At 38.5% G+C, this 11,211-nt stretch overlaps 1 protein-coding gene across 9 annotated transcripts in view; it reads left to right on the top strand.

Annotated features, from left to right (window-relative positions):
• Window positions 1-929: 929 nt before the first annotated feature.
• mapk10 (mitogen-activated protein kinase 10) overlaps window positions 930-11,211 on the top strand; it is a 70,570-nt gene continuing 60,288 nt past the window's right edge. For 7 of the 9 annotated variants that reach the window (XM_035391272.1, XM_035391279.1, XM_035391278.1 and 4 more), the window contains exon 1: window positions 931-1,191. In XM_035391272.1, coding sequence (XP_035247163.1) covers window positions 1,189-1,191 — 3 coding nt within the window. In that variant the 5' untranslated portion in view covers window positions 931-1,188. Of the gene's footprint in view, window positions 1,192-11,211 lie in introns of all 9 variants that reach the window. The other 2 variants (XM_035391276.1, XM_035391273.1) reach the window with 1 other exon arrangement.

The following is an 11,211-nucleotide window of genomic DNA, read 5'->3' as shown; positions in this document are numbered from 1 at the left end:
ATTACCACTAAAGACTGTGGTATTTATGCACATCTAGACATACACTCACTGTTACAGTAATTAATAAATGCTGAGTCGACCATGGAATCTAATAACAATACAAATAATGCATTTAAATATAAATAATAATGAATAAATAATTAATAATAACAAGTAGGCCTAATTATTTTTAAAAAAACACAAGATGAAGAATTGGCCCTGGTCCGCCTAATAGCTCACTGCCTCAGTTAGGCTATACCACATTAGGACACTGAAATATGCCTCAAAATTTCAAAATGAAATTATGAAATGAAATCAAAATCACTTCAATAGTAGCCACCATCTTAAAGAAACATCTGTCCTCATAGCCTGTCTGTCAGTAGTCTATACAAAAAGCAAGCACAAAAGCAAGTCAAGGGCGATAGTGGCAAAGCAAAACTCCATAGGATGCTTCTACGAATGGTATAGAAGCGTATAACAATGTGACAATACTACAAGAGTACCAAAATTATCTGAACGCCACTCGGCTAAAAAGCGCAATTTAAGAGGAAATAACGAACCGAACTGTCCTGACCGGCACCTGGATTTCGGTAGGCTACGCGCGATTCTACTCGAGGCTTTACCAGCTACTACGGAGGCTGATGTGGAACTAAATGGATGCTGCAAAAAACGCAATGATGATGATAGTGTCTCAGCTTATTAACATTGTTTTCTATGTCTAACGACAAGCAAATTCTGCTTAAAATATAATGCACATCTATCCCGAAGGGACAGGTTGTCTGTGGTCCCATTTTGCCCGCCTCTTTGCAGGTCCGTAGTCATGTCCGAATGACATCCTGGATGAGGACGGCGCAGGATCAGACAAGCTTCCCCCTCCCCTCCAGAGACTGCTTTGGGCTTTGACGTCATGTGTGCTCCTTTCGGTTTCTATAGCAACCCATTTCCCTAACCCCTTTTTCCACCTCTCCTCTGGTAGGTTCCACAATGGTACAGCCAGCATCTTGCAGCACAATGGTTGCAAGACGGTGAGCCGAGGGTGATTCAGCATCGCAATTTCTGCTTTAACCTCCTTTATTTTAATCGGTGGCTATTTATTTTTTATATCTTCACATTCAAGTATCTTTGCGATACGAAGCTCTTGAATCTCGCCCGTCGGAATGTTTTGAACAGGACTGTCACCGGACTAGGATTGTCGTCAACTGGCACGGAATGGTAGGTTGGTGGGTGATGTTGATGCGGGAACCTGCTGAAGGGTGGGGTGATGAATATTGATTGCTGCGAAGGTTAATGAAGTCGACTGATGGCGATGCCATTGTAGAAAAGGACAGGGAGAATATCAAATCCGCTAGGATAGTCGTCCTCTAAGAAAACCTAAAAAAATGAATAACTGCAGTGATTTCTAACATCGGCACAGTACATTTTTAATACATCTCTAGAGTGCGATGTAACCGTACACAGTGCGCTGACTGATGTTTTTCCTTTTGAAGTCCAGCCCATGTTTATGCACCGAAATTTCGTTACAGTCCCGCCATCAGAATGGCGATTTAATGGCTTTATTACATTTATCGAGCTAGTTAGCTAACTGATGCATTTGATCACCAAGAGCAAAACATATTTTTAATAATGATGTTTTTGTAATTTGAAAGAAAGCGTCTTTGATGGGTATGTATATTTATATGTGCTTTAATTGACTTCCATAGCCTTAAATGCATCGATCCTTAACTATAGCTATTAAATTATATGACGGTATTGAAACAGTAGCCTACCATAAATACAATTCCATGTTTTCACAACCCGTTATATTACATGTTTATGTAGCCAACAATACAGCCGCGCTTATAGCATATTATTATAAAGCACATCGGTAGCCTATTTGTTATGTTTTTCACGTTAGCTTTGTGCTGGCGTGTCCTAGAGCATGTTTATTGTAGAATATAGCCTTTGTACTGTATCGTCTCGTGTAAGTAGCTATTTATGTTGGGGTCTCGTGCGATGCACCTGAATCCTGTTGTGCAGGCAGTGCCATGCCTGCCCAGTAGATTAAAATATGAGGTTCACCATGTTTGCCTTGTACGTTTGCTGGACCCACATTTTTTCCTCATTACAGTATTCCATTTTGCGCCCCCCTTTCACTCTGTCCCTTGTGTTTTGCTGCTTTCAACCTTACAACAATTAAATGTGGAAATCACGCTAATATTTAAGAAACGTCATATGGTAATATCATACTGTATTATTCACATATAAGGCATGTCCAACGCTTTGTAAAATTGTAATTTCAATGAAAATTAGAGTAAGCCAAATAATTTATGTTTGGAATTTAGGCTATGCAACGATAAGAAGCCTTGGAAGCAACTGAAATAGTCTGTCATTTGTAATTAAGGTCAGAGTTGGCTATGTACATCCAACAGTTATGGAACTGTGCAATGCAGTAATGTACTCAGCTTAGTTAATATTAGTCATTAATAGACATTGTAAAATGATTGACCTCTAATTCAACTGCGATAATAACAAAAATCTAAAATTGTCTGTCTTATCTCTCTGCTTGCATTATCACAGTATTTTACAGTGTCCTCTTAATATTTTAGTCCAACAGGAGAATAGGAATGGTTTAATTGGTTTGTAATCATATAACTACCTATGGTTATGATCTGCTCTGTTGATTAAATAGACTACATTTGAGAGAGTTACACGTCTGACATTTATAAAATATGTACATGTCTTTGTCTATTGGACCTGGGGCCCCAGTATGGCTGCCAAATAAGAGAGTACTTTAACAAACACTCACTAAATAATACGACTTGATAGAATACTGGTATAAATAATGTTTTTGCACAGGTATTACTGCTGAGGGTCAGTCATTAGCAGATCATGTGCATGATTGCCCATGCTTTTGCTTTAGCAGATGCTGGAAAAAGAAACCAGGGAAAAGAATGTGGAAAATGAAGGATTTGCCCTCATTATGCCATAAAGAAACAAGACCCCTTTAAGGACTCAGCGGGCCTAAACACTGTATTTTCAATGAACTTCCTTAACAAAAGGTGTTACAAAAGGGACCAATTCTCTGTTAACCTAAGCATCATTTTAGGGCTTATGATTGCTTAGCAACACATTTACTGCCCATTATCTGATTATATAACTATTAACATATTTGGCTTCCACCAACTGCCTGGTAAATAATTCAGTTCTAGACCAGAATTACCTAGGTCATAGAAAACAACAACAACAACAACAACAACAACAACAACAACAATAATAATAATAATAATAATAATAATAATAATAATAATAATAATAATATGATTCCGTGTATAAGACACTTGTCTGTAAAATAGGACTAATTTTATATCCACTGAGGTATTTCTGTTTATGCACATTGTTTTTATTCTGTAAATGTTAGCTTTAAATCCTCCCTGTGAACTAAGCATAGCCTATTCTTTGAGAAGTGTCTATTGCCTATTGATTTAGGCTATGGTCACTTTAAACCAAGATAAACACATATGAAATACATACATTTTCTTTATTGTATTTTTGGTACTTAGCTAAATGAAATGCTACTGGTATCGAAAAATGATAATTATGGGGCACCAGCTGGAAAGGGATTCCACAATGGAATGAATTGGAAAATGTTTTTTCTAAGTAGCTGCCCCAACCCATTTTTTGGGATATTCGAACTACTGTGACTTTCTGAGCTTGTCAATCATTGTTTGCTTGAAGGTGAAATGCCGGTTTTGATAACATTCATAGCGACAAAGGCACACAAACTGCATTCAGTTAAAAAAACAAAAATTGTTAAAGCAAATATAAATATTTAATATTAAAAAAAATATTTTAAAAAATTCAATTACAAGGTAATTCAGATTGGCAAGATAACTATTGTAGGTATGAATACGTAGTCTACTTGGTTGGTGCATACATTGGTGTGAAAAACTTTCACACCTTTCAGTATGAATTAGGGTGGAACTCAAATATAAAGTACCTCCTCCAAATAGACCAGGTGTGAAACAAAACTTAATGGATTTTACAGACCAGATATGAAAGAACCCTTAATGTGCAATCGCAATGATTTGAACATTGCCCAGTGAATACAGAAGCTTAAACATATAGGCTACTAATTACCACTGAAGTCACAGGATAAAAGCTAGAATATTTTATATTCATGTTTTCAGAGTGCTCAGAAAATACATGTTTTTAAAAATTTTGATGCATGGAATCAAATTCAAACCTAGATCAGAAAAAACACTGAAGATACATGACATCAGTATTACCCTTTTGTGCATTTCGGGGATCAGAAATCACATACGCAGTTTTAACTCAGTTCTGCAGCAGAAAATTTAGCAAACATCCAGGTCTTAATTCCTCCTGGGCATACTTTTAATTTGGCAGCTAGCAGGACGTCTGACTCTGCACAGATTGGTACTGTCTGCATAACCATGAACACTGATTCAAAGTCCCTAAGTTATATCGTCAAGTGGTTGCATTCAAAGTATAAAGCACAGAGCCAAGTGCAGTGCCTTTTGGGACATCATATTTGACTAGATACTGTAGGTCAGATGGGTCTTCTTTTAACCACACAAATTAAAATGAGTCTCTTAAATATTATCTAAGTTAAGAGCACCATTCTACCTTGTCAAGATGGTCAAATTGATTTATTAAGATATAGGGTTGGATTTAATCAACAGCTGGCATTACGTTCGATGTAAACAAACATGGCAACAGTACTGTTGTTAACAAGCAGTTTAACCTTGAATTTTTGTGTTTGAGAAGAAAAACACACTCTTGTGTTTGCTTATGAATCAAAGTTAACTGTGTTCAGTTTGGTCAAATGGTCTGTTCATATTAAGGACCAGTAGGCGCATCAAATCTTTGTCTCAATAATACCTACTGGGAAATAAAATGTTCATGACCAGCTAATTTTGTAAAAGATAATAAAAGCTATTCCGTCAAAACTACTTGATCATGTGACCATTTGTCATGTAATTTCAAATGTTAAGAGCACACAGTAATCCTTATTACATCACATCCAGTCAGCATTGATTGTGTAACTGAATCCACTACAAACGTCCTGCCCTCTAAGCTGTATGTGGTATAGTCATCATACCAGATATTTAGCACAGGGGGAGGGGCAAGACCTAGTAAGAGAGAGATGCTACCAGAAGGTATGAAGAAGAAAGAAGAAATAAGAGATCATACATTATCTGGAAAAACGACTTTTGCGAAGATGGAAATCCATTCAGGCGAACCATGGAATCAGATAGAGAAATACATCAGTCAAGAAGTTAATAAAAATACTTTGAACGTTAGGTATGCAGGAAGCAAGAAGATTTCTTTTATGTAAAGGCCCATTTTTATGTGTAAGGGAAATATTTTACGTGGTAATCCCACTATCATTTCTAGGCCACTGGCTTTCAGAGACTGCAATATCAAGGATTAATTTTCCAAGTGGGGATATGCATTGGCCGTTGGTCTTGCACTGGAGATAATGAAGTGAATGAGCGGGTGGCCAGATGGCAATTGGACACTGAACAAAAGTTCCTTTTTCAGGGGGTCCCCTGAGGCCCACCCCTTGGTTCTAAGGGAGGTGGTTCCTCAGAAGCGCCATTTATAATTCCTGCCGCACAACAGTCTCTGTGCTGATTGGTGGAAGTGCCTTTCATACTCAGTGCTGCACTTAAACCAGACAGACATATATATATATTGCACATAGGCCTATTTTTCAGTCCTATTTTCTATTATTAAACTGTAGGGCTAACCCTTCAGGAATAAAGCAGCTTCTCCACCATTTGCAGTGATATTTTTGGACCGCTAGTACTAGTATTTTGTAAGGATGTTCCCTAATGATTTTTTTAAAAATTTACCTGAGTAAGTTGAAATGGATAATGAGTATATTATTGACAAATCTCTATTTAAATAATACACAACATAAAAGATCACTAAACGATTAATTTAATGAAAATGTGGTAAATGTTCATGCCTTTTACCTTTAAAACCTTTTCACCATCTGTGATGGAATTAAACTCAGGATTATCTCATTTAAGTGAGCATTAATAAAATAGAGCACATTGATATCAGCTTTCTGAAAAGATTAATTTTGCCTGCTGTTTTATTGGCCTTTTCAAGTGTTTGGGGCTCTTTTTAGCCTGAATGAACACTTGGATTATTCTTTTTGAATATTCTATTTACATGTTCATTTGTATACTTTTTCCAAACTTTCTAGAATCTATATGTATTTACAAAAGAAAGATGCCTGTAAACAGTAGGCACTGATAGTGGATTCATCTACCGATAACAGGAGGTTTTACACATTCCGAGGAAGTGAGTTAACATGTCCCAGGTCAATAATATATCAACTGATTTGGCAGCAATCAAAACTAAAATGGAGGCCCACTTTATATTTCTCCATTATGTTAATTCAACATCTTTAGGGACTCTTAATGGGGATCATAAACAGATTGGGTTTTCATAGTTATTGCCTAATTAGCTTTCTCATATATTAATTTATGTAAATGTTTAGGTGCGACTGTAGGCTTATGTCTCTCCGCATGATGGATGCTGTCATTTGTCCCTGATTATGGCCATGCGGAATGAGAGGGTGCTCATTACTAGAATATGATTGTGCATCATGGGACTGGTGCAGCCTGAGGCAATGAGCTTCAACCAAATCTGGTTTTCTCTTCCTGCTTTTTGACCTTACACATATTTGTGGCATTATCTTTTTTGTTAAGAATATGCCATTTCACCAGCCAATTAAATACATTTTCTGAATAAAAAAAAATCAGAATTCAAATGTCATCAATGGAAAATGCTCAGCTCATTTTAAGTTTTTAAGTTACACATGATGGAAATTGCTCTTGGATTGACTCATAATCAGAGATACTTTCTGAGTTATTTTTCTATTTTTTATTTAGCGTAATGACACCACTCGAGAGACAAATCATGTTGGTTTATTTGCTGTCAGTGATGCTTTTTCTGTGTGCACACACACACACACACACGCCCACAAGCTCACACACACGCACACAAATAGTAAATACTGACAAGTACAATATAAGCCACAGAGATGTATGAAAGTTTCAATAGGAAAACAAAAGGTCTGCTCACAGCAGAAATCTGAAATGAAATAAAAATAATGAAATAAGGACAATTTACTGTAACTCCCAAATGACCATGTCAGTAATGGCTCTTGCCAGGAGTGCAGGCCAGACCCTGTAGCATACACTATTGCAATGGCTGACTAGGAAGGGCAGTCTGTGGTGATGAAACGCAGTTAACCTTCATCCTGCAGTGAGTGAGGTTGGTACAGGTGAGCCAGGATTCCTTAGCTTGCCACCGCGCTGGCTTCTGCAAACGTCGCTGTAGGCGCTTACACCCCCAAAGCTGTCATCGGTGAGGCTTACACCTCAGCCTCGATCTGCCGCCGGGCTCCGCACATGGGTGCTGCTGCCATAATGGTGACTCAGAGGAACTTGTGAAAATTGGGGAGAAGTTGGGGACAAATCTGTTGAAAAAGACAGTTAGATTTTATACAAATGAAGATCCAGGACTGTAATTAATGTTATTAGCCTTGATATTAAGTTTGGTATTCAAGTATGAAGACTAGCAATACCTGATTTTTGCCTAAATATTATATAATAATTAATGCCATCATCTTTGTAGTCTGGAGTAAGTCTGTGGAGGGATTTTGGTATTCCCACATCCTTTAGGTTTGAAAAACAGCACAGAAGTTTTGCCACCTTGCAATAGAAAGTCACTCTTGGAAAGAGTGAATGCTTTGTAAACTTTGGAAATAGTTTTTAATAGTGCAGGTACTAATATATAGGAGGCCCTGTTTGTATGTCTTCTGTGAAGAAGGATATTCTTAGGGGACTACTGTTATTGCTTATATGAAATATTAATTCTTCCTGGTAAGACAAATTACTAAATGTGTATGCTTCGTACTGTAAATTTCAGTTCAGAGGGTGCAGAAAACCCAGCTGAACAAGAGTAGAATAAAGCAGGCTTAAAGCCTGGCTCATTACCTTGGAGAGTCCAAACATTTCATTTTAAGACTATATAAGAATATTACAAGAACTGCCATTGTGTTTCTGTTCCCTTCACACTCAAGTGATTTTAATTGTTTACAGCAGCTTGCATTTTAACAGAGAGCAAAGACAAAACAGGAATGTTTCCATTTCCTGTGGCAGGGCATAGGTTCCAGAAATGATTTGATGTCCCACACAAAAAAAACTTCCATCAAGCTACAGAGCAGATTGATTCGACATTCGCACATGGTGAGACTGCAATGCAAAGTGAGCTTCATGTCATTTGATAAGTAATAAAATTCAAGATGGAAGTGTGTTGGAACCTATGGTATGTATTAACTGAAGTCAAAATCAATGCACTCTAGATATATTCCTATGCTGTACACTTTCAAAAAGTCACTGAATTAAGTTAATCTTAAGGTTAGTATCATATGTCAATGTTGACATAGCTGTGGTCTCTGGAGATGGATGCCCGCCTCTCATGGTCGAAGCCGGTCCTAGGCTAGGCATAGGCCACCATGGTGACTACCAAAGGCTCCATCCGAGCAAATGTGGGAAGATAAATAAGAAGTCCTTGCGTTGTGTCCATGATAGCATTTCCCCTCCCTCCCCTCAGTCTGCAATCTCGCCTAGGCCAGCGGAAAGGCTGGATCCGTGCCTGCTCATAAGTGCATATACATTGCAATCATGTTGGTTTATTTGCTGTTTGTCCCACTCTTGTATCTGACAGGGACCCAATTTTGTCCGTCTAAATGATGCCGGGAAAGTTGACGATGCCTTTTAGTTGCACAAATGAGCTTTTGGAATCATGACAATGTGGAAAGCATACTGTTTATTGTTATTGTTTAATAGAAATCCCTTTGTTTAGTGGTAGCCTACATCACAGTAGCTCGAAAACGAACCATTCGCATTTTTATTTCCCAGCTCTGGGAGTTTAATCCCTCCACTCTAAAATGGTGGCCTGTATATTTAGCAGCTATGTAACATAACCTCAGCTCCCCTCAACAGATGAAAACAAAGTGTGCTTCTGGTCGCACTTATTAATGGTCCTCAAGCCCGGCCCTGTGTGTTGCTAGTATGGGAGCCCTGTATGTTACTAGTAGGACAGCTGTAGCCGTGGTCAGGTGCCCCATTTTTTTGCCAGCCCTGCAAAGCCTGGCCTGGTTCCAGAGGGAGGCTGCATCTCCAGCCTACATTAAAAGCAGCAGGTGGAGCTGCTGATGGAAGCACTCAGGAAGGCGGGGTGGAAATGAGAAGCTGGAGGATTAGGAGGAGGACAAGGAGTTGCTTTTTATTTGTTTGCTTCTTTTTTATACTAAAATACATCACAGCAGAGGACAATAATCATAAGCTGAAGTATCTGTGAAATTTTATTCTCCATGTGGTGGTGGTTTATATTAAGTTTTTATTTTCCATTTTTTATTTTTATAGTATTTATTTATATATATATTTGAATAATCATTACATTGTGCAGTAAAATTCCACTGCACAAGGTAATGTAATAATAATTTCAGCTTAGTCCCAGACTGGGTTTTCCACAGAGAAAGCTGTGCTACTCAAGATGAAAGATCTGACATGACCAAGCAACAGTAGTACTTGAGGAAAGAGACTTTGACATTGCAAAGACATTGAGAGAGATACTGATGGTGCTGCGATGGGGACATGCAGTGTAGGTGATGTTTATGACACCAAACTCTTGATTGTTTCTTACTGGGGGGTGATTTGCTCCATTTCGCTCTTGGATATTGTTATTCTGGCAGCCTCTGAACACCAAGCACAATCATGTAGGAGTTGTTATCTGTTGAAAATAAGCTTTTTGGGATTTTTCCATTGAGAATAAACACATTTTGTTTTGCCTCAGGTCTTTGTTCGGTCTTTTATTTTTCTTTAAGAAAATATGTTTATGCCCGTAGCAAAGGATGGGAATTAATATTTCATCTTACATCATGAATGCCACGTGTCTGATAATTCTGCATTACTATGGACATCCTGCTGTAAACCTGCAAACCTATGAGTGTTTTTTTAAATCAAGCTAAAAATATTGACATCTGTTTTTAAAAGGAAGGGTGATTCAAAGATTCAATTGGTTTCAACTGTGCAGTGGAAGAACGGTCTTTTCGTCGGTCTACATTGGTGGTGAAATGAAAGTATTGTCATAATTTCAAATGGTCCTAGATATGGCATCTCTGGTGACAGCTACCAGGAGATGACCATTTCCTGGGCAGTATCTGTAGTGATCCTAAATACAAGTGTTTCATATAGCCACAAAGCTGTTCAAAAGCAGATTTTGTTTTGATACTGTATCTGGGACAGTGCTTATGTAATCTTTCTTACTTGTCAAGATTCTATTATTTCTCAGTACTTAAGGTACATTTCATGTGCTGCATGCTCTAATTGAGGAGTTTTTACACAATCACTTGCACCAATATTCTTTGTGCATCCAGTCCAACAGTTCTATTATTTTTTGTTGGATTACCCTGGGTTTTATGAATTGCAGAGCTATGAATGAATTCATGTATGTTCCTGCTTTCACATACATTAGCAGTGCCCTCGCATTTTGTCTTAAGTATCGTTGGATACGGCAGAGCTTAGAGGCACTTGTGAGACTCCTGTATTTGCTGCATATTTGTACGGCAGCAGTGTGGGAAGGGCATGCAGCAGGGCTGAGCTGGAGGAAAGCACCGACCGAAGGGTTTGCCTTGACACAGAATCTCTCCCTCTACCTGGGCGATATGTTTACATGAACGTGTGTTTGATTGGCAGGCCTGCATGTACATTCTGCTCAAACCAGATACTGCATGTTTATCTTAATGTAGGCGATGGTTAGATCTCATTGGCTGCAGCAAGGCTCTCTGCTGTCCGACCGATCGACAGCCTGTCACTGGAGTGCGTGATCAATGCAGTGCTCAGTGCGGCAATTCCACATGCTCGCTTGCTTGCTCTCTCTCTCTCTCTCTCTCTCGCTCTCTCTTTTTCTGACTGTTTCTCAGGTGGTGTGGTCTAGGATCTGGATTGTTCATTAACTGCTCATGTTCTGGGCTGCTGTGTGTACGTAGGAAAATGTTTGAATAGGGAACTTGTGTCATGACATAAAATCAGCTTCTGGGAATGACGTAGGGATGGGCAGGAGCTAGGAGATGGGTGTGTGTTACAGAAAGGGAGGAAGAAAAGACAATGATGAAGAGTGTTTTTATTAAAACAGCACGCATGAATC

This window comes from Anguilla anguilla, chromosome 14 (genome assembly GCF_013347855.1).
Source record: "Anguilla anguilla isolate fAngAng1 chromosome 14, fAngAng1.pri, whole genome shotgun sequence".
Lineage (NCBI taxonomy): Eukaryota > Metazoa > Chordata > Actinopteri > Anguilliformes > Anguillidae > Anguilla > Anguilla anguilla.
This window is presented reverse-complemented; position numbering and strand designations above follow the sequence as displayed.